At 51.7% G+C, this 22,644-nt stretch overlaps 6 protein-coding genes across 6 annotated transcripts; 2 read left to right on the top strand and 4 right to left on the bottom strand.

Moving 5' to 3' along the window:
• Positions 1-220: 220 nt before the first annotated feature.
• Positions 221-1,356, top strand: STEHIDRAFT_161700 (uncharacterized protein; the record flags this gene model as incomplete). The annotated part of the gene is made up of 10 exons (XM_007309280.1): positions 221-289; positions 346-382; positions 437-452; positions 510-549; positions 611-711; positions 761-820; positions 876-903; positions 958-1,015; positions 1,075-1,099; positions 1,167-1,356. 10 exons carry the CDS (start codon positions 221-223, stop codon positions 1,354-1,356), a joined length of 624 nt encoding a protein of 207 aa, XP_007309342.1.
• Positions 1,357-1,948: 592 nt separating this feature from the next.
• short-MNP4 (manganese peroxidase) lies at positions 1,949-3,819 on the bottom strand (the record flags this gene model as incomplete). The annotated part of the gene is made up of 15 exons (XM_007309281.1): positions 1,949-1,961; positions 2,022-2,086; positions 2,143-2,312; positions 2,370-2,405; positions 2,463-2,542; positions 2,599-2,649; positions 2,706-2,746; positions 2,801-2,815; positions 2,876-3,158; positions 3,212-3,224; positions 3,281-3,336; positions 3,392-3,398; positions 3,453-3,507; positions 3,565-3,629; positions 3,693-3,819. The coding sequence occupies 15 exons, from the start codon at positions 3,817-3,819 to the stop codon at positions 1,949-1,951; spliced, it is 1,077 nt and encodes a 358-aa protein (XP_007309343.1).
• A 2,305-nt stretch (positions 3,820-6,124) lies between these two features.
• MnP5at (atypical MnP lacking 1 acidic residue) lies at positions 6,125-8,011 on the bottom strand (the record flags this gene model as incomplete). The annotated part of the gene is made up of 14 exons (XM_007309502.1): positions 6,125-6,137; positions 6,199-6,263; positions 6,321-6,490; positions 6,543-6,578; positions 6,643-6,722; positions 6,780-6,830; positions 6,885-6,925; positions 6,990-7,004; positions 7,066-7,348; positions 7,403-7,415; positions 7,476-7,531; positions 7,633-7,703; positions 7,762-7,826; positions 7,885-8,011. The coding sequence occupies 14 exons, from the start codon at positions 8,009-8,011 to the stop codon at positions 6,125-6,127; spliced, it is 1,086 nt and encodes a 361-aa protein (XP_007309564.1).
• Positions 8,012-10,159: 2,148 nt separating this feature from the next.
• Positions 10,160-10,519, bottom strand: STEHIDRAFT_39391 (uncharacterized protein; the record flags this gene model as incomplete). The annotated part of the gene is made up of 1 exon (XM_007309069.1): positions 10,160-10,519. A coding segment is annotated over one exon (360 nt), but the record flags the coding sequence as incomplete, so codon positions are not given.
• A 6,029-nt stretch (positions 10,520-16,548) lies between these two features.
• STEHIDRAFT_66536 (uncharacterized protein) lies at positions 16,549-17,536 on the top strand (the record flags this gene model as incomplete). The annotated part of the gene is made up of 5 exons (XM_007309111.1): positions 16,549-16,673; positions 16,760-16,877; positions 16,943-17,066; positions 17,135-17,325; positions 17,393-17,536. 5 exons carry the CDS (start codon positions 16,549-16,551, stop codon positions 17,534-17,536), a joined length of 702 nt encoding a protein of 233 aa, XP_007309173.1.
• Positions 17,537-20,304: 2,768 nt separating this feature from the next.
• STEHIDRAFT_134513 (extracellular exo-polygalacturonase) lies at positions 20,305-21,922 on the bottom strand (the record flags this gene model as incomplete). The annotated part of the gene is made up of 6 exons (XM_007309282.1): positions 20,305-20,323; positions 20,396-20,554; positions 20,649-20,905; positions 20,971-21,017; positions 21,077-21,409; positions 21,511-21,922. 6 exons carry the CDS (start codon positions 21,920-21,922, stop codon positions 20,305-20,307), a joined length of 1,227 nt encoding a protein of 408 aa, XP_007309344.1.
• Positions 21,923-22,644: the final 722 nt, after the last annotated feature.

Here is a 22,644-nt window from a genome sequence, read left to right on the forward strand (position 1 = left end):
GCCTGAAACTGCAAGTTCTTCCGGAGGTATGCAAAGGACTTTCTACTTCGTTTTTCTCAGTAGTCTTGCTCATGATCTTTCGACAAGGCTTTGATCGGGCTGATATCGCAGAGGTAAGTTTGCCCTTTCACTAGTAATAATACCCTCTATCGACTCCATCGACACACAGCTTTTTTGTCGTCCGAATATATCATCGTCGGTATCACTTATCGTGCTTTCCATGGACTTTGACGCGACTTACACATCGGAACCAGTGAGTAAGCGCAACTGGCTCGTCGTGACTGCCATTGTAAGTCATGTCGTCGATCGGCCTTGATGAGATTGAATGCTCACTGCCCATCGAAGACTTGCTTGGTAGCCGCCGAGTTTGTGCTAAGCATAGGTAAGCGCTTCCGTCTCGTACAATAGTCACTTTCTCAAGAAAATTTGTCTACAGTTTACTTCGCGAAATCGTCAGTTCTTGTCCCGTGTCCAAGTTATTGGAACCTGGTGTTATACGTTGAATGCAGGTGGAGCGTCTCCAACTTCGACGCGATCGACACATTAGAGGTGAAGCGCAAGATTCTGCTTCATCGAACTCCATAAACTCTCTGACATTGTATACTTACAGACGCTGTCGCGCTCGGTCAACGCTGTCGGTGCAGCGGGTGACATCGGCATCTCTGGGATCATAATGGTTCAGCTACATCGATATAAGACGGGTCTCAAACGGTGAGACTTCTTTAGAAGCGGTGGATGTCATTACTGAATATTATAGCAGATCTACTATCGTTCTCAATCGACTTATCCTCTATTCTATGACTACCGGTCTAATAACCAGGTGAGTGTGTTATCTGTTGAGAGATTTATCTTACATACTGCTAAAACTCGTGCAGTATCTGCGCTATAGCGTCACTAATCTCGGTATGCGAGAATTTGTTTGACTCTTTGAATCATCGAATTTGAAGCGGCTAGCAGATTAGCGCATGGCCCAGGACACTCATCTTCGTCGCATTCTACACGATCCTTGGACGAGGTAAGCTCATCTATCCAACCCTATCGTTTAGCCCTCAATTCTGAGCTCATATCTTCTAGTCTACAATACCTCAGCACTCGCGACGTTTGTATTCAGGTCTGATCTATTCCTACGCTCGCCAGGACTCACGAGTACACCAACAACAATACAGGCTGAACGCGCGGGAGAAGTTCAGAGAGAAGTTGGCTATGCCGAGCCCGACCACTTTCCCGCAATCCATTGTCTTCGCACTAGGTGTCTCAGCTGCAAATCATCGAGATCCAGACGAGTCACGTTCGTATGAGAACAGTAATCACACATCCGGATCCCATGCAGGTGCATTATCGGGCCAGGAATTGTAGCAAAGGAGATGATACGCAGTTCGATGCACATTCGAACTTGAACGTGAGTGCCTACTATTCTCGTATTTTAAGAGAAAAATACGCTGATGAGCTCGCGCAACATGCAGTTACAGGATCACGGTGATACTTTCAGCCGCGACATTGAGCAAGGAGTGATGAAGAATGAGACGGAGAAGTATGAGCCCTCTGTTTTATCTGATCAGCCGTGACCATGCAGCCGTAAAAGTTTCTAGGCACGAAATACATGATAGCATGAATCTACTCGCTGGGACGAGGCCTATGATGACAAGTGAGAATACCGTAGATCGTCCTGAGTGGCGTTCTCAACATATGAAGACATACTCTTCCGTCTTACTTCCCATCATGCTGACCTATTCGATGATACTCACTACTAGTATGACATCAACTTTCCGATCTCCAGGCCTGCAAGTCCAGTGCTGGGCACCATAAAACCAGTTATAATATTCACCGAACAAACGTACCGAATCCGCGCTTGGTCGCGACTCCAGCGCGGTCCCACTCATATATGTACATACACATGGAAACCAAGTAAAAAGGGGAAATGAGGTGTGTATATGTGTTGTGTCTGCATTTAAGACCCAGGACTACCACGCATAAACAGGTTAGAAACACAAAAAGCAAGTTCAAACAGTGAAGGTACTTACACCGGAGGGACGGAGGTCTCGGGACCGGGGAGGGTCTGGAGAGTGGGGAAAGGCTCCGTGTCGCACTAGTTAAGCCTACAGTAAGCTCAGCGATCAGACATAGACCAATAGGAAGGCGTACAGCCTGCTGGATATCACGTCGACTGAACGTGGCGGGGAAGACAGCCTGTCCCTTGAAGGGAGCGGGGACAGGGATGACATCGGAACAGTCAACGAGAGTGTCTGGTTGTCCGAGGAGCTCAAGCTTGTGCATCACAGCCTTGAACTGAGTCTGCATGCGGGTCTGGTCGTCTGCCTTGGTTGTTAGAGATAGAGATGGAGGCTGAGGGGACGATAGAATCTACGTACTGATCATAGCCTGCCACAAGCAAGCAGTACGGGAGTCTGTCGAAACAAAGATTAGGATCGCTTTCACTGGAACATCTGGCCGAGGACACTTACCACGGGAGAGCTCAAAGTCGGACTGAAGACGCATCTCTCCGGGGATGGGCGATAAAACTTCACCAGCTTGAGAGCCATTGCTAGGGAAAAAAGAAGCATCAGAGAACGGCCCCAGAAGAGTGAGCGGATAACGTACCCGGGGAACAACGACCCCTTCAACAAGGTCTCAACGAAGAACTGAGTGTCACTTAGATCATTCGTGTGAGTATGGATATTATGCCTTGAGCACACGACGATTCTTACAAGGTGAAAGGGGTGGTGTCGAAAGGAGTCCCGGGAATGGTCTAGTTGGTGACATTCAGTTAGGCAGACCTTACTAACATCTCTCAATGACATACCGTGTCGATCTCGTCCTATAGAGTCCATCTATCAGCTTATGTATCAATGGAACGACTAGATGAAATCGAACATACCGCAGCAGCGACGGTGTGGGACGATAGCAGGGCCACGATCTCAGGGACCTCGAAGCCGGCATCGGTGAACCTCTCAATGATAGCGTCAACAGAGTCCGTGGGCTCGGGTACAGTCAGATCAGCAGCGGGCTCCGTAGGCGGGGGACGACCAAAGAAGAAGTCGAGCTGAGGAGCGCCGGGGCAATTGGCCGTCCCGACAGCGGCAGCCAAGTGGACGAAGTCACCAGCGGACAAGTTCGTGGTCTGGAAGACAGGGAATTGCACGGAGGTGATGTCGTCAATTCTGTGGGAAAATGTCAACATCGATCCATGTCAATTCTCAGGAATAAGACTGACCCAATGTTGGCGTCTGTTGAACTGTAAGTCAGAGAAATATTACAAATGAGACGAGTGATAACCACTCACGGAATTGCAACTCAGTGGCGTTGAACACCAAGATGGAACCGTCGGCGCCATCACCCCTGTGATATACATGATGAGTAGATGGAAACCAAGTGGAACGACGAAGTCACGAACTTATCAACTGTCGAGAGAGGTCAGTGAGAGTATCATCCGATGTCTAAGCAGGAGTGCTCACCGAAATTCGACCAGCCAATCGCGTCGTGGAAGCTCAGACGAAGAGCAGAGTGAGCCTAATAATTCCAACCAGTCAGGATCAGTGTATTCGTCCAAGTAGAACCTGTTCGAACCTCTTCACCGCACTGAGCACCGTCGAACAGGTTCTCTTGGAGATTGGCAACGACGGGGAACAGCTCTATAGCAAGAAAATTAGTTTACACACACTAGGCATAACAGTAATGAGGGAAACGTTACTGACGGCAACAGACAGCGTTAGCGGTGACATTTCCGTCGGCGCAGGTAACCTTCGGTGGAGGAGCGGCCTGAGCGACATGGACTGCGCCAAGAGCGAGAGCGACGATGGCGGAAAGCTGAGCAAAAGCCATTGGATGGTTGGTTCTGGAGGATTGTCCGAGAGGAGACTGGGGTGTTCCTGCTGAGTCTTGACCATGGCATGGCCCGCCTTTATATCATTCATCATGTCGTACTCCGCCCAATAGCAGGACTGTCGTTTGCATCATGGAGGCTAGTGTGAAGCATCGAGGAAAAGAGTTGACCTTCAGACCTAAGTCCGGCTGGAGCTTGGGGAGCAGAAACCGTCGGGAAGGTATTGCATGCCATTGCAGCGGCGGCAGATTCGTCAGACTTGGCCAATGAAAAGATCCATTTGACTAACTTGAAGGAACGAAGATTGCATGTTTGGGTGGTTAGAGAGATGTGAGATGAATGGCGGTGGGCAATACAAATCCCTTGGTGCCAATGACAGATACAGAAAGCGGATAAAGCGGATCCTGCATCATGGCACTCACCCACCGATGAGAGCCTCGACGGGGTCGACACATGGAAGCTTGTGGTCATTGATGAGTCGTAGACAACTGAGTTGAGATCTGGCGAGCAAAAAACTGCTAGGATAGAGAATTGCAAACCAGAGTATCGAGTTACCCTACTTGTGTCCCATCGCAACAGTTGACGGGAAGAGCTCTAGTCCGATTTCTGGAATAAATGCAGTCATTTACTTCAACCTTCATTCATAGGTTTGAAAGTTCAATTACACGTATGAGCTTCGCGTACCTGCTTAGCACTTCTGTATGTGGCCAAAACTGACTGTCGGTTTGCGCTGTCTCGATGACAAGTCATTGCCCCATGCTCTGGAACGCAAGAATAGCCCGTGGGACGAGATGGTTACCGCATAATTAGATTCTTTTGTCAATCGTCTGAAAAGTGAAGCGTAGGGAGAGGCTGGAGTTGACCATGTCACATATGTCTGACTGCGCGACAAAGAGGTTCATTTACACATTTGGTCATGTACATACGGCGACTTCAGCTCAGCACCTCACCTACCGTCAATGGATTGCAGTGGAGACCAATCATGCATTTCACAGGAAAAGTAAAAGACGAGCGTTTGTTCCAGAGCCTAGGCATAGAGTACTCATGCTGATGAGCAGATATAGCTTATTTTGTTATGGTGGTAGATGATGAACGCCATATAGAGAACAACCGCATGAGGGCTGGGGAAGGCTCAACCTTGCCATCCCCTCGTTTGTGGCATACCAGTGGAAGGGGATGGGGGAAGAGAGGAGACGTATCTCCAAACGAACATCCAGGTCGCCGCGCTCGTCCCAAGGAGTTGCTGGCATATCGAACCGCGGAGCTCACGGAAGCCACTCGGGGTGAGGCATAGAATTTGTCAATGCGACAAAGCCACCGCAACATTGGCATTCTTCTTACCGCAGACAATGTGAGTCTGCATATACATCATTATACCTCCGTAAAAGCTTAGTGCAAAGCCAAATACAACATTTCGCAAGCACAGAGGAATGTCTGTTTTTATAAGACTTTTGTCGTCCACGAGTTAGCAGCTTGAACGCCGGTACCGCCAAGAGCACGAAGCACGGGTGAAGCAATCTAGCGATTCCCGGCGGCTCTCCAAGACTACTCCCAAGCTGTGAGATTGCGAATGATCCTTGACACAGAGAGTTGGGCCTGACCTGCTCGTACGAGCCTTTTCTATGATTCATCTGCAACCAGCATGCACCTCGCAACATGACTCAGTTTGGTCCCGCGAGTCCACGCTTGCCAGCAAGACGTACGTACGATTGCCAGATCCTGCCAGATCCCCCTTCGAGTTACGTGGAAGTCGGATTGAATTCGAGAGGGGAGGTACACCAGAGGAAAGAGAAATTGCTTGCGAGTGTTCTTGTCGTAAATCAACGTCGCGGTCGGATTCGAAGGATGAGTCGGAGCTTCGGGTCGTTCCGGCTAGATTCCGACAACAATAAATTTCCAAAATAATAGTTCTCCGCGGCTGTCCGACCTGAATGCTTTGCGCAAATATATTATCTTCCCTGACATCCCACATACCGATTTATCCGTCCGTCATATGTCATGCGACTCCTCAACCACAGGGAGAGATGACCAATACTACCGGCCGATCAAGATGGCTACTGCCAGTGGGTTACTTACTACTTACTGGCAAGGCTCAACGCAATCACCTTCGTTCTTCAACTTCAAGCTGGATATTCTAGGCAATGGAGAGAAGAATGTAGGGGATGAAATACAAATATTTCCTTCAAGTAAATAAACGAGCCACAAGCGTGCTTGATTGCGACTTCGACCCAATTATACCCATGCATACATACACACAAAGACCCATAGAGAAGAGAGAAGCATGGAAAATCGTCGATCTTATCATCAAGAGCCGGGGCTGCGACCGGAAAGGGAATGAGATGCTAAGAATTACAATAGATGGTGACGAGAGCACTTACACAGGAGGGACGGAGGTCTCGGGACCGGGAAGAGTCTGGAGAGTGGGGAACGGCTCGAGAAGGCACTGGACAAGCCTACAGTCAGCGCTCTGCTTAGCCATGAACTAGTAGAGGGAACATACAGCTTGCTGGATGTCACGTCGACTGAACGTGGCGGGGAAAACAGCCTGTCCCTTGAAGGGGGCGGGGACAGGAATAACATCGGAACAGTCAACGAGGGTGTCGGGTTGTCCGAGGAGCTCGAGTTTATGCATCGCAGCCTTGAATTGAGTCTGCATGCGGGTCTGGTCGTCTGCATGTTCCGTCAGACTAGGCCGGAAAAGTAGAGAAGAGGAACTACACACTGATCATGGCTTGCCACAAGCAAGCAGTTCGAGGGTCTAGGATTACGCTGGTCAGACACTGATGACTGAGGAACTGAGCATTCAGCTGTCACAGACTCACCGCGCGAGAGCTCGAAATCGGACTGGAGACGCATCTCTCCATGAATGGGTGACAAAACCTCGCCGGCCTGAGAGCCGTTACTGGACGAAGTATGATATTAGACAGTGTCCCTGACCTAGATGCAGAGACTGATATACCCGGGGAATAACGATCCTTTCAACAACGTCTCGACGAAGAACTGAGTGTCGCTAAAATAGTCTACGTAAGTATCGAGATGACCTGAGATTCATGAAGTGGCTCACAAGGTAAAGGGGGTCGTGTCGAAGGGAGTTCCAGGAATGGTCTGGTTTATGACAGCGTATCAGTTCATAGACCCGAGTCCGCATTCATATCTTTCGAACTCGTACCGTGTCGATTTCGTCCTAAAGAAATATCAGCCATCAACTCTGGGTTCAAGGGATGAGTGATTAGGAAGGGACTTACTGCTGCAGCAACGGTGTGAGACGACAGTAGAGCGACGATCTCGTCAACGCTGAAGCCGGCATCCGCAAATCTCTCAATGATAGCATCGACGGAGTCAGTAGGCTCTGGAACAGTCAGGTCGGGGGCAGGGGCAACGGGCGGGGCGCGTCCAAAGAAAAAGTCGAGCTGGGGAGCACCTGGGCAGTTGGCCGTGCCCACAGCCGCAGCCAAGTGGACGAAGTCACCAGCGGATAAATTTGTAGTCTGGAACACCGGGAACTGCTCGGAGGTAATGTCGTCAATCCTGCGGCTGATATTTCAGTACTCGCTTGTCTCTTCCCCAAAGGGTGCGCCTTACCCGATATTAGCGTCTGTGAGATATGTCTGTCAGGAAAATTTGAGCAAAAACGAAGAGATGGTTCATGACCTACGGAATTTCAGTTCAGTGGCATTGAACACCAAGATGGAACCGTCAGCTCCTCCACCCCTTCAGAAAAAAGTTAGTATTTAGCGAGGGATAGAAAATCGATGAATCACATACTTTCCGCCTAGAAACAATATCTTAGTCAGTGATTTGCACTACGAAACGAGAGACCTTGCATACCGTGGATTGAGAACCCGATTGCGTCGTGGAAACTAAGACGAAGAGCAGAGTGTGCCTAATAAATTGAACCGATCAGTGACCGTACGTCGACCTCAAGCTATAATTCAAAACACCTCTTCACCACACTGTGCGCCATCGAACAAGTTCTCCTGGAGGATGGCTACCGCAGAGAACAGCTCTTTGACGAAAGCGTCAGCACAGGTATACTGAGCCATGAAAGGACGGGGATGACTGACGACAGCAGACAGCGTTGGCGGTTACGTTACCGTCAGCACAGGTAACCTTCGGCGGAGGAGCAGCCTCGGCTACCTGGCTGGCAACGAGGGCGAGGGCCACGAGGGAGAGAAGCTGCGAGAAATCCATTGGAGAGCTGAGTCTGTCCTTCTTAGAGGAGACTGAAGTGTTCCTGTTGTATCCTGACCGTTAGACAGCCTGGTTTTATACCATTGGACCTCTGGAATGTTGGACAATGAAATAGTAAATGTTGCAATCATGAGCTCCGGTATGAATTGTTGAAGGGAAAGACGGCGGTAGGAGTCGAGTCCAACCTGAAAATCTTGGGCAACAAAAGCCGCGGACAACGGTCACATACCGATGCAGTGGGCGGACCTGTCGCCTGTCCGGTTTCATGAGAATCAGCCAATGGAATGATGCGCTTGAGCACATGGAAAGGAAGAGGTCCGTACCTTTGAATACTCCGAAAGACGCGGTGAGGTTACTGGAAAGCATTGTAGAGGTATAAGGAGAGAAAGCACGCCCAAGGCAAGGGCATGCGCCCATCGACGAGAGTTGTCTCTACTGTGTGGACGGACAGATGGAAAATGATTTTTCATGGTATGTAGACTTCGAACGTGAAACACTCACACAGGTCTGCCCAGTGCCCGCACTATATGTCTCCCAATGGTCAAAACTGACTATATGCAAGTTTGCAATGCAGTCGATGACGGCGAACGGAGATCCAGTACTCTGGAAAATACAGAAATAGAACGTGGGACCAGACGAAATCGGTCTTGCGGTATGCATGATTCAAAGACGATACAGTATATGCCAGTGATCACCCAAAGCCAGACGTTCAAGAAATTGGGAGGAGGTTAATATGATACCTGCATTGAGCTCTTACTATTTCGTTCAGTAGTACTGTATCGGGAGCTACGCGGTCGAGTCTCGAGAACAAGCTATGATACTAAAGTTGGAATATCAGAGACGTTCCAGCCCATCCGAGTCGTAAAGTTAGACTGCATTTACTCACGATCTCACGTCTTCACGACATATATATTCCTAGCCATGTGAAAGACCTTACACTGGCACGCTCGAAAACGGGTAACCATCGGCAAGAGTCTCACCTCTACTGCAAGGGCCGGTACGTCTTCACACCTTCAGCGTCGAACAAGAAATGATCCCAGAACCTGGGTAGCCTGAGTGCCACTGGTGAGTCTGCCCACTGTCTGCCCATCCCATACCGCTCAGAGTTTCGAGCGTAGTTTCCTATGACCTAGTGTTGTAGAGAAAAATCACACGAACCGCCACCCATATGGGCGATGATTGTGCAAAAACTTGAAAAAGGCAGTGGAAAGCGAGTTCGACATGAGTGGCGATGACTCGAATTGTTCGGCCAATCGCCACGCGTCATTGACTCGCGCCGGCACTTGCCGACGCCACACCATTTCTTGCAAACACGAGGCCCGCACCATCGTTTCCTTATCGAGATTCCTATTGTTCACTAACGCCACTCGAACTCACGAACAAAGGCCGACAACTTCGAAAAAGGAGAGTTTACACGAAATCACACATTTACGTTTTATATACGAGTTCACACATTTATGTTTTATATCAAGGCGAAAGCCCCACCGGGACCCGCCGAACGAAACTCGGATTGCACGATGCACTTGTAAGTACTCAATAGGTACTGCGAAACTGAGAGTGAGGACGAACGAAGCTGACACGACGACGACGACGACTGACTACTACGGGATACGAGCGACAATGAGACTGGAACCAAAAAACCATCGTTGAGATGTGTATGGTGGAGACGAGGAGAGAGATAAATGTGGAGACAACTAAGATAAAGGTAAAGGCAAGAGGGGTAAAAACTTCTTCGGAGCGTTGACAGGACAGAGATTGAGGAATGGGATTTGCATAAAAGGGCATAGATGCATGACGAAGGGAATAAACAAGGGGAATGGAATTGGAATTGGGGACTTTGGGGCAACTACTGGGGATACGACAGTACTCATAGCAGCAAGTGGATGTTGGGGGATGGGGAATGTGGGAATGTATGTTTTTACAGGAGTACTGAAGGGGTAACGTCCGATGACGTGTCAATGAGGAATGAGGGTAACATGGGGGAAGCATCACAACAAGCAAAGCGTCGATGGGAATAACGAAGAGACCAGATGAAACGGAAGGCGAGAGACGGAGACAACAGGGGGAGGCAGGAAACAAGAAGCGAGAGCGCACACCGTTCGTATCAATGCGCATCATCTATGTTCGAGTTCAGGGTGGAACGTCGAAACCCTTGTCCCTCAACAACGCCTCCAGCACCATGTTCCGCCCCCTGGCTTCGTCCCTCTCCCTCGTCACCGTCTCAAGCGCGTCCTCGAGCTCCTTCTGATACTCCAACTTCCGCTTCCTCGAGCGCCGCGCTGCAAGCGTGTTCTGCAGTCGCTTGGCCTTGATCGCGTCCTCCTCGTTTGGCGTCAACGATGACGACGCCCCGACATCTTGATCAGCCAACTCATCGTCGTCACCGAAGGCCTGAGACCGCGCACGCTTTCGAGCGAAGGTGGCGGGGACCTCCTTACGAGATGTTGACGACGGCGCGACGTACTTGCGAGTCTGAATAGGGGCGTCGATGGGCACGAGTGCCTCTGGAGTAATGTTCTTCCTCGTACCAGTGGGTCCTGAGCGACGAGGGCCGCGACCGGTGGTAGGACGCGATGTCTTGTTTGTTGACGAAGAGTGAGGGTTGGACGAAGGAGACATGGAGAGGTGAGAGGGATCGAGAGCAGGCGTGTCGGGAGATGGCATCGCGAGCAGGCCGTCGAAATCGGGGTGGTTGACTTCTGAGACGTGTGGCGCGTTGTAAGAGGCCTTGGCGTTGTCAAAGCCGAAGAAGTCCTGGCCGGCCTCAGGGAATAACGAGTCGAAGTCTCCTGGCATGTCGAAGAGTGGGGAAGAGTAGATGGAGGGGCTGACGTCCAGATCCATCCCGAGGGCCGGGGTAGTAAGGAAATCGTCGTCCTGGGGTGACTCATGCGGAGAGGTGAGGTACTCGTTCGGGTCGTATGGGCTGAAGTTGTCCGGAGAAGCTGTGTGAGAGAAGGCGGTGCGGGCGGTGCCGAAGGACAGGACATGATGAGCCATGACTCGAATGGGATCAAAGCGGGCGTCAAAATCACCTTGGAGGGCCTCCAGCACGAACTGAGCCTGCTCTTCCACGGTGAGCGCGCCCGTGATGGCGGCTACGTTATCTGCTGCTGCGGCGGTCGACATCATGGCGGACGGTTGCTCGGCGGCGTTTTTGTTGGATGCGGAAAGCATAGATAGATAGTTGGAACAAAGGTTGCTGAAATCGATGGGCTCAGAGAGCGCGGAGGTGTCGGGAATAGATAATTGGTGTACTGATCGACGAGGTGTTGTGCGTGGTGGAGGCGGCAAAGATTGCGGGATTCCATGATGAGCGGCGAGGTCCGTGGTAGTGCGGAAGACGGTATTGCTGGTCCTAGAAGGACGAGGGAATGGGGAGCTTATCGGGCCATGGTGAGATGGGGCGAAGCTTGAGGTTGTGGAACCTTCAAGTTGATACGGTGACGAAAAACCGGTAGACGGGGTTAAACGATGTTGGGGGGCGGATGACGATCCGTTCAAAGGCAGAGACCGAACATGTTGATCGGTGTTGTATGTGTTATTATCAGGCAGAAAGGCGGGTATGGCTGGGAACTGGGGGTGGGACGCGCGTGGCGGTTGCTGGTCGGAAGGCAATGCGGCGGACTGTCTGTCAAGGGAAGCCGGGGAAGGCGATATCAGTCTCGCTGTCTCATCATGCGCGAGCGACTCGTGTAGAGCACGGAGGCGATATGAGTCGTGGAGCGGCGAGGTAGAAGTCGCTGGAGAAGGCGCCGACACATTGTTATCCCTGCTTTGGACGTTCTGGGTCGCAGTAGCATGACGCGGGCCGACCGCGTTATGAGCGCGCGGGGTCTCCGGCCGGGCAGTGCACGACAGAGGAGCCGGGGAGATACTATCCCGCTTGATAGATTCCATCGTACGCGAATCGGAGCGCGACTTGTGGAACGAACAGAAAAGAGAACTGGGAATAGGAGAAGAAACAATGATCGCACTCGACGATGGGACTATATAGGTCGCTGGTTGCCCAAACGAGACTTGGTGGTCTGAGGTCTTGGTATGCGACCGTACCGAACCAAAAGCAGGGAAATAAAGACGGAAAAAAGACGTTTAACGGAGACAAAGGACTCACAAGTTACTCAGGGGTAGAGTGCTGCTCCTTGAACAGTGCAAGGAGTCAGAGCTAGCTGATTGGGGTGGTCGTCGGGATGAAGGACGAGGGGGTGAGGGAACGGGGGAGCAGTGACTCAGCGCTGGCTTATAAAAGAAATTTTCACAGCATTTGGAACTCAGAGGCGCGCTCCCACGGCAGGCGCCTCCCGCTGGCACCGCCCGCCGTGTTGAGGACAAATCGCTGCCGGCCATCGTTCGTTATCGCGACGGATCTTCCGCGCCTCCATTGTATTATATACCCTTCCCGTCCTCGTACAATACACAGTCTACACTGTAAAATGCGCTCGAACACGTCCTATTCCACTTGGCCTCGTCAGTCGCAGCAGAAGGGCGCTCGGGCCAGCTGCGAGCTGCGAGCTGAGCGAAGGGGCGTGTGGCGAGGGACCCCGAAGAGCTGACTCGCGTCGTTCTCGGGTCCGGTCTGCCAATCGCGACCGACAGACGCGCGCCGGTGGCCCAGAACGAGCGCAAATCGACACCCACAAGCAGCTGACCTCGTCCTCTCACGACGGGCGACACAGCCCATCCTTATCCGTGTCCTCTACTCCACAAAACGAGGCTCGAGAATATCACAAAAATATAACATTCGCGGTACAGAAGTACAGGCTGGACAGGATACGCACAGCCCGCGATATGTGCACCTTCATTCCTATAAATCGGGCGTCGCGCCCTAGAGCTCTGGATCGTCAAGTGCACAGGAACAGGGCGACAACAGAGATGAAATCCCTGGACAGACAGCGAGCAAGCTCGGTCATCAAGCAGCCTAACCGCAATAAAGCCAGCCAACCAAGGGACGCGGTCGTCGGTACCAGAGGTCCTGCCAGAGACGCACATGCTTCAAATGGGAACCGGGAGTGTCCCATCAAAACAAGGACACAAGAACGGACAAATATCGCGGCTGTGCCGATAGGTCGAAGTTGCAGTAAGCGCCCGTCCAGTGTGCACTTCATCCAGGGGGCGCTGTCGACGCCCAGCCGCGGCAAGGAGACAATCCCAGCACCTTATTTGGACACGGAGAGCTGTGTAAGGAGAGCCTTCAAGCTTCGCGGCGGCGAGCGCTGGCACAAATGTCGGATCGGAGGCGAGCGGATACCCAAGTATAACGACCACAAGCTGGGACGACAGGCGGGGACGCGACAGTCCTCGGTCCGAACGAATATTGCGATCCGAGTCCTGTGAGTCCATCGGAAGTGGCATGATTGGCTTCGTCGCGCAGCAAAAGTAGCTCAATATCCAGCATCAAGCACCACACCTGAGCGAAGTCTACCGACGGGTCGATACGGGTCCCTAGTCCTCCTACGCGTCGCGACACGTATCACAAGTCCCACGAAAAGGCCAGTAGGAAATAAACGGGGAGCCTTCCAGTCGCTTTGATACGTGTTAGCGTCAGTACGGTCACCGTGCGATGGGGACAATGGTTGATGATTGGTCGCGCTCGAGAATCAAGAACTGTTCATAGTCTATAGCTGAAGCCCATACACCGACGTCGCCCAAATGAGGTATATTGCCCAGTGTTCCGTCGACCAGTTAGCGTTATGGACCATCTACATCAGCGGAGAGACTCGGAACCTTTGAATCCACGGCAACATATCCAGTCCAGTGCAGTCGTCCAGCCGAAGTCAACACGTCAGCCCGAGAACGAGCACATCCATCCAGAGCGAAGGAACACGCAAGCGCAGCGAGACTCTACAGGCTATTCGGGCGCCACAGTGCTGATTGCAGATATGGCTTCAGCTCTATTCTCGAGAGCCTACTGCGACGTGTCGGCGAGTCCCCGATCACCCCCCGTCGCAGGATAGGATACGTATGCCGAACCAGGACGACGTCCGTCCATTGAAGCCTGTTCGACCTGTGGATCCATCCGTCGTTTGTTTCCCGATGGAGCAGGCCAAGTAGCTCAAGCGCCTTAGGAGCGCAGTGCCTTGGCTCATGTTGTTCCAAATTCGAGCAGCTTATGTTTTGTGATGCGCGCCTGTGCCTACCAAACATATCCGAGAATTCAACAACCAGCATCAGTGATCTCGCGATGCACACAAAGATAGACACAGAAGTGCGCCTTTGTAAGTCCCAGCGTTCAAGTCACGCACCAGGAAAGTCACTAGTGATCCCCGACTTGCTCAGCCCACCGTGACAACTGATCCTGACGCGTAAGTCGCGCAAGACGCAGACGCGTAAGATTGTACGCGTACGCAACATGCCCCTGGAGGAGGCGCGATGAGCTAATCGAAACGTTCGACGGACGGACCATGGAGGATAGCGCGTGCGTTCAGAATGTCGATATTATTGGGGCGCCACCGAACGATGAACCGCAGTGAAACTATAGACGCGTGAGCGCTGGGCTCGTCAAAAGTGTCAGCACCGGCAGCCGCCTCGAGGCATGCACGAACGTCGAGCGCAGCTAGCCTTCAAGCTTAAACCACGAATGTGCAAGTCATCGAGCTAGAATACGATACGTGCGAATGCCCGAGCGCAGACTATTGGCACCGACGGAGGTGGAACTGAGGCGGATGGCGGAGGTGGCGTCGTTGTTGGAAGCGCAGCAGTCAGCGATCACAGTCAAACCCAGACCCGTGATTTCTGAAGCATGAGCAACGCGTGGACGAGGAGAGCCAAGGCCCAAGACAAGCTGACAGGAAGTCGAAGCCATCAACAACGCAAGATCGGGTGGGGAATTGGTATTGTGTATCTGGAGAGGCAATATTGCGAGATCGTCATCGATCTCGGTCGCAGCTCGTAACACCTTCGAAATTTAGAGTAAGGCGGGGTGAGAAGACCGCGGTGAAATTGTAGACCGGCGGCGCAGTAGTATGGAGGTTGAACTTGACCTTGTGTGCTGGATAATGCACGATGGGCAAGGGCCCTGAGCCTTTGAGGACAACTGTGAGACCACACCGTAAAAGGTCTTGATGTGGATGTGGGCTGAAACGGCCACGATGGAGAAGTCAGAGCGGCGGCGCAGCAGGTCGAAGTATCGTATGACACTCGATGTCGAAAATGATTGAATGTTGAACGTTGGAAGTCGAAGGCCCTATGTGACCCGTCCGTCGAAGGGGGACCTAAGCATCCTCGACCGCAGCATAACATTGTGTTTCGTGTATGTTTCTGAATCAGCGTGTACGTCGAGCAATTCAAAGAATGACCAAACTGAACTTCGCCGTCCCGGTGATATTTCGGTGGCACCCCTCTGCTGCGACGTCTATGACATCAAACATGGACACATTGAGCAAAATATCAGGATTGTGGCCCATGACCGATAGCGGCGCAGCACAATAAGCGCGCGCCAACCCACTTTGTCCCGCAATACATGTTTGATTCTCAAGGTGAGACGATATGAATGCGCGGAAAGGGCGGGGACCAAGTGATTCGTAACCTCGTGTTTGATATCATCGTGAGCTCGAGTCCGAAGTTCCGTCGGAGACAGCAGCGTATCGTGATCGCAGTATTGTGACGGATCACAGTAACTTTACGTCCGTAAGGCAGTCTTCCGATGTGCCAGTTGGGACCAGGGCCAATACCAGAACTGCGATTCGGTATCGAGTTGGAGTCAGACGCCAAGAACAGCACTAGAATGAGCGAGAGCACAAGAGAAGTCCCGAGTCCAGGAGTGGGTTCGTAAGCCTCTCGAGTAGCTAGTCTGAAGGCGGCGCAGTCCGCAGATAAACCGCCTGAAATCGATGTTCTGAGTTAGAAGAAGGTCGCAAAAGTATATATAAAGGGACTTGCGGGTATGGAATGCAGACTCCTTCGATCAAAAGAGGCTTCGCCATGGGAAGGAAACCCAACATGCCTTGAACGAGGAGCCCGCAGACGCGTTTCGAACGCGTTCGAGCGTGTCTAAACGTGACATGATGAGTATCAAGGTAAAATATAGGCAGTCTGATGAAGAAAAACGCGTCAACTGCGCACCTTTTCACCCATCCACACCTTCAGCTTCAACAACCACGATCAATTCTGGTCCGAGTGCTTCAGTTAGATGATAGTACTTACTTGTCTGAACGAATACAAGAAGTGAAGAAGCAGGAAAAGGTACAGAGCCATATCACGGCGCGAGCACTATTTGTATCCACGAGGTTGAGTCGATGTGGTTCATGACAGAGTAAAGGCTGGCTGAGCAAAGCGGTGAGCAGGTGGTGAGCACGAATGACGCGGTATGATTCGTCCGGAACCGGCCGGATTTGAGTGCGTGGCCGACACGTGTCAGTCCATCACTGTGGCGCGTCCTCACCGGTGTTGGCTATTCAAAGTTTGTTCGGCGACCATCATGGCCGCGATTCCTTCGTCGTCTGCCGCGTTGGAAGATGAGGTCGCAAGAACAAAAATATTACTTCTCGGACAAAGGAGGTACTTTCTTTCCTCTGAAACCGCTGGGTCATGCCTGCTGAATGCTACCATTTCCCGTCCATAGAAGTGGCAAAACATCAATCCAACAAATGCTGTTCAACGATGCCGATCCCAAACAAACATTCTACTTCGAGCCTACCATCCGTATCATGAAGCACAAGCACGAGTAAGCTATTAGTGCTCAAATCGTGACTCGTACTCTGACTGAATGCTCGCAAACTTGTTGTGGCGCTTTGACTCGGAACAACACAGTACCATCATTCCGCTTGAGATATGGGACTGTCCTGGGAATATCACTGTCGATACTCTTGGAGCTCCTCTATCCACATTTGCTCTGATTATCTTTGTTATAGATATTCAGGCAGGTCCGGTTCCGCCTGCTTTGCCTTGCATCCTTCGGACTGTTCATGAGTTGACTGTGGTCTGTTCTTTCAGGATTCGGTACAACAACCGATTGCACGACTCTTGCAGTTCTTTACTGCAGCATTTCAAGAATCCCCTGCGACTGCTCTCGAGGTATTTGTGCACAAAGCAGAAGCCATCCAAGAGTACAAGAATGGTATGCACATCTCCTGTGTTGACACTAGGCCGCTTTACGACCACTCCAACACTAACAGTCGAATATAGACAGTTTCAGACACATTCAAGGTCGCATCATCGGCGAACTCGAGGATATGCCTGGGTTCGAAACAATGCCGCTCGACTTTCACTTGACTTCTATCTACGATTATTCGCTTTACGAATCCTTCTCTGAGTTAATCACCAAGGTCGTCGACTCGTTGCCGGATCTCGAGCAATTGCTCGACATATTTTGTGCCGTACGCCCCTTTCCGTCTTATTTTTTCGATCAATACGGCTGACCCATGCTCATTCTAAACCGAGAAGAACTCCCAGGCATCGAAAGCCTACTTGTTCGACATCAAGTCAAGGCTGTATGTGGCCACGGACACGTCTCCTCCGGATTCAGCGCATAAACTATGCTGCGACTACCTAAAGACGATGAATTCCTTCGGCTCCCTCTACAAGTGAACCAATTTCTTTCCTCATTTAGATTCGTTCACTGTTAACCTGTATCATTCCGCACCCCAAGATCTGTCTCCGACAGCCCAGCTCGTGTCCGCACCATCTCTTCCGGAAGCTACCCACCCTCAGGCAAACCCTCCTTTTACCCCTCCGCCGCCATGAAACTTGCAGATCCGACGCAAGGCACAACGATGACCTACCACGTCGTCACCCCGCAACTTGCACTCGTCGCACTCTTGCCTACGAGTGTCTGGGAGGGTAGGAGGGGACTAGTCGAGTATAACGTCGTGTACTTTCGAGAAGGGGTACAGGAGATCTGGGCAGTTGAGATGGAGGCGAGGAGAGAGGCCGCGGCTGGAGTAGCCAGCACAGTTTGATCCTTTACTTAGGAAGGAAGGCGAGGGGGACAAGTGACTGACGGAGTAACACAGTCATGGCTCGGCTGTGACCTGGCTAGTTCAAGGTAGACCGTTCGACTCACGGGTCACGACGATGCTTTCTGGATGGAAATTTTCTCAGTGTACATTATATATTATGTTCACGTCCCAATGCAAGGGCCCGAGCTCATAGGTCCAGAGAAGAATGCTTGAAAGACAGATCCGAAAATGTCGGTATCGGAGGTGCGGGGGAGCAGACTTGGAAGGGAGCCATCCTTTTCGGGTTTGCTCTGTGGAGAGGTCTTGGTAAGACTATCAAGAAACTGATAAAAGATGGGTACCCGACATCAATAACGGTGTGAATAGCACGACAAAAGCTGCGAGAACAAAGCAACAAAGGAGGCGAAATAAAAGAGGCGAAACATAGAATGGTCGGGCATGTCGAAGGGAGAATTTGAGATAGGGCAAGGGTCAGAATAAGAGAACGAGAACATACAGAGCGTGGAAACGTGTATCTCATGAAGAACTCTCGCACCAGAACAATTCACAGACAGCCCTTCGATACCGCATTGCACGACGACTATGGAGGCGATCACTATTAGTGGTCGGCGTTACAGCCTCGTCGACGACGATATGGAACAGGGGCTGCACGCCTTCGTTCATACAAGGGACTAGCGTTCCCGAGTAGTTGAGGAGGACGAATGATTGGGGGAACCGCCGGAAATGCATCCATGTTGTACTGAACATCCAACCCTTCGCACACGATCGCAAGTCCTCTCTCGATCCAGAGGCGAGGGCGTGGAAGACCGATCCGAATATGTCAGTGTCGGAGGACGTTCGAGGTGGACAGAGTTGGAAATAGAGCCATTCCTTCCGGGCTTCGTCTGGGGAGAGGTTACAGGGGAGACTATCGAGGAATTCATAAAGGACGACGGTTCGGCCGAGGAGGAGGGATTGAAAGTAACGGTCAGCGAGAGCGGATCGATCCTTGGGTTCCACCGACGCGATAGACGCCCTGAAGAGCGTCAAGGCGAGCTCGAGGTCTTGAGAGATCAGAGGCGACTCGCAGGGATCTGAGTTACGAATAGCGGAGTAGGAGAAGTGGAAGCCCCATTGGTGTAGAAGACCTTGAGCCAACTTTCGGCTTTTCGTAGGCATTGATGCTGTGATGTAATCCCTGATAAATCGTCAACAACAGGAGGTCATAATAGATAGGAAAGCGAACACTTTTTCGACGAAAAGATACTATCCATGTGCTGAATATCCTGCACACAATCGGGTCCATCAAGATCTCGAAGATGACCCCAAGCGTCCGCTCCAAGGCGTGTATCGAAAGAAGTTGAGGGAAGAATACCCTGTCGTATGGGGTGAAACGCCGAGTCGTACTTCGTCAGAGTCTCTTCGATGATAGGATTGAGTGGATTGTGCAACAGAGCTGCAATAAATCATGCTCCTAGTAAGCAGGTGTGACAGGTGCTCACGATGTGTGCACAGTTCGGATGGATCCCTGCTGACTAGAACCCGCTTGAAGATGTCGAAAACTTCGCGATGCTTGCGCAAAAAGTCGTAGAGGTTCTCGTCCTCTCTTGTCCAGAGCCCTAACGCAGCGAGTAGCTCTTCTAAGCTGATACTCCCAAACCCCCTAGGACTACCGCCCCAGATGACGTTGAAGATGTCCCGGTGACGACGCTGTAAGACAGGACAAGGTCTTGAAGGGGGTGGTGAGGGCGATGAGGCGGGATCGGTGATAGGCGAGAATGATGCAGGAGAAAGAGTTTGTAGAAGACCGTCATCGCTCGAATGAGCCGTGTTGGACAATTCAGACGAAGATTGCGAGGGTGAAGAGGCAGGATCGGAGAGGGTTGAATCACTTGACCCAAGCATGGGCGGTTTTTGCAGCTCAGAATCGATTTCACGAAGGATACGGACAAGGCAGGGTGACTAGCAGAGGCCTTGTGAGGTCTTACCATTCGTGGGAGACAATGGACAAAGGGAGAGGTGGACGAAGGACCGGACTGAGAAGAGGCGGTGGAGACAGAGAGCTCGAGACAGCTGTAGATAGTTGTGGTTCGTGCGAGAAATATGATTGCATGTCCAACTGGCGCATTCACGGCTGTCACGGTGTCAGTCTCCGGACTTGCTCCGGACCGGCACTTGGTCCCGCGGCGCTTCAGCACTTCCTCATATGGTATCAGCATTGACTTGATCCAGCGAAGCGACGCCGGTTACGAACAGCTATATAACAGCCCTCTCAATCGCCATCCATGACCGTCTCCCTCTTTTATTTCCACTGCCTTCCGCACTCCACCCAAGAATCATGTCCAAGCGGCCCCATTCCGATATTGCTCTTGCCAAAGGGGCTGACACCGACCCACGCCCGGCACAAGAAGTTCAGTCTCAACCAGAAGCAGCACCGCTGCGATATGCGAAAAATAATGACGAATTGGGTTTAGTCCTGGTGTTTGACTCTAGGACTGGCCTTACTGACCTGCATGTCAAGCCCAGGCTGCTCGAGTCGTCTATGTTCGAGCACAGAACAGTAGATGTTCCGGAGGGGTTCTTCACCGTGAAGCCTGTGAAAGAGATGTCGCACGTTCCGGCTCCAGGGCAGTTGAGGTTGGCCACCGTCGGGCTATACGTGCTGGAACTGTATATAACGCAACGACCACAAACCACAGCGAAGAGGTCAGTGAACATTCCTCCCTAGAGCATCTCGCAAGAAGAAAGCGAACAAGACGCACGTAGTCCCCGAAAAATTGATAAAGTTTACATCCGTAATGGAGCTAGTGCTGGGATTGGCAGTACAGTTGGCCGCACTTGCGGAATCATAGCAGCTTTGTATTTGCGCGGCGTAGTCGCTCCCTTGAACGACGACGTTCTCGAAAGTGACGTTTTTGACGGTCGCGGTTCCATGCGATGAACCACCTTCGTAAAGCTTGATGCCGACGGCTTTGGTGGAGTCGATCATTGTGGCGCCGTTCACGTAGATGTTCTCCACCTATCGTATGAAACAGACGAAGGTCATATGATGCGAATATATTATCACTGTCAAGAACTACTCACCGTGTCAGTCGAGCCTTCCCCACCGCCTAGCGAGCCCACGGATATACCTTAAGCACACAAGATAGCGTATTAACGTGGGGTAGTCTGTGAGAGAGCGATAATGTACCATGAGAACCAGTGCAAGTGATGTCAGTGACGGTGGTAAAGCTTGACCCCGACTTGAATGCTACACAGTCGTCGTCGTTTACGACTGTGGTGTTGTGAATCGTCACGAACGTGGACAAGCCCACGTCGAATCCGTCGGTATTCTTTGGGACAGCACCATCGTCCTCAACAGCGGAAAGTTGAAGGCCGGTGTAGATCACATTGGTGGAAGAGCCGGTGACGGAGTGGAAGACATTGGGTGCGTTCTTGAATCTGAGGTTGCTTACGGTGATACCCGAGGACTTCTCGATGTACATCAAGGTCGGGCGAGCGTAGTCAGAGTTCGAGGCGAATTCTGTGCGAGGTATATACACCAAGATGTCAAAATCTGGATAATAGACGGAGAGGAAAGAGCAGAGGGGAGGAGTGACTCTGGTATGTGATTCAAAGGCGTACCGGTCCAAAACGGTACACCGTTCCCATCAACAAGGCCGGTGCTAGTCTGCGAAGTGATGGTCGCGCCTGTAACTCCATTGACCAAGATGGCAGCCTGGTTCCCCTCCCAATAGTCCAGATCGTCCGACAGCTTGAGTGTTCCTTCTATCGCAATGGTGCATCCCGAGCATTCAGAGAGGTCGAGTGTACTCCGAAGTGCGTAGGTGACGCCAGCCGAGAGTACGACGGTACCTGTAGAGCAAGAGGCGATGGCTGCCTCGATAGCAGGGACGTCATCGGTACCAGCGTTTTGAGCACCAGTAACGGTGCAGGTAGCTCGTCCAGCAATGGAAGGTTCCGCAGGGGTGGCGGAGACACTCTTGAACAGTGAGGGAAGGGCGAGGAGAGAGGTCAACGCTAGCGATGCGATCATGGCGGCGACGCAAACTGTCCACTACAAGCGGGTGCAGCAACTTATGCTTGAGTTATGCTGTAGTTATACCGCGTAAGGTTCCCATAGCACGTCTCATGAACGGGAGTATTCTGAAAGCCTCCGGTATCATGCATACTCTGCGAAGCGCATGTTGGCGGACCGCTGCGGCGACTGGGAAAATACATGGTAGTCAGCGGTCCCAGAAGTTTTGGTGTTGAGTACTCCTGGAGAAGCAATGGTCTGGTTCGCATGGAACATAAAGAACAGCACCGAGTGCCACCAGTGGACGAGCTGCAATCCTTGAACGGTCAACTTGGCCCAAGACTCCTGGGAGTTCCTGGGCCATCGAAGGAGCTTCAAGGTTAAGACATGAGATATAGCGCAGAGTTTGGGTACTTAGATTCGGAGGTCATATCCCAGCAGCGCACAGACTGGTAACCGGGTCTCTATAGCCCAGTATGTGACGGCGGCGCGAGTGTGAGCAGCGCATATTGTTGGTGGCAAGTGTTGAAAAAGCCGCGCTGAGTTGGCGCTGAGCATGTTGAGCTGGTCTCATGACGTAATCACGGTGGGCGCGGTGACTTGTCGGCTGCTGTGGCGTCGCCACATCTCTTCTCAACCTCTTCTCCTCAACCATCACGATGTCTTTGCTATAGCTACATGCCGCTGTATACTGTCCTCGATCTCCGACTCTCTACTCAAGGTCACCGCAACATGAGACT

The sequence above is a fragment of the Stereum hirsutum genome (assembly GCF_000264905.1).
Source record: "Stereum hirsutum FP-91666 SS1 unplaced genomic scaffold STEHIscaffold_17, whole genome shotgun sequence".
NCBI classification, from domain to species: domain Eukaryota; kingdom Fungi; phylum Basidiomycota; class Agaricomycetes; order Russulales; family Stereaceae; genus Stereum; species Stereum hirsutum.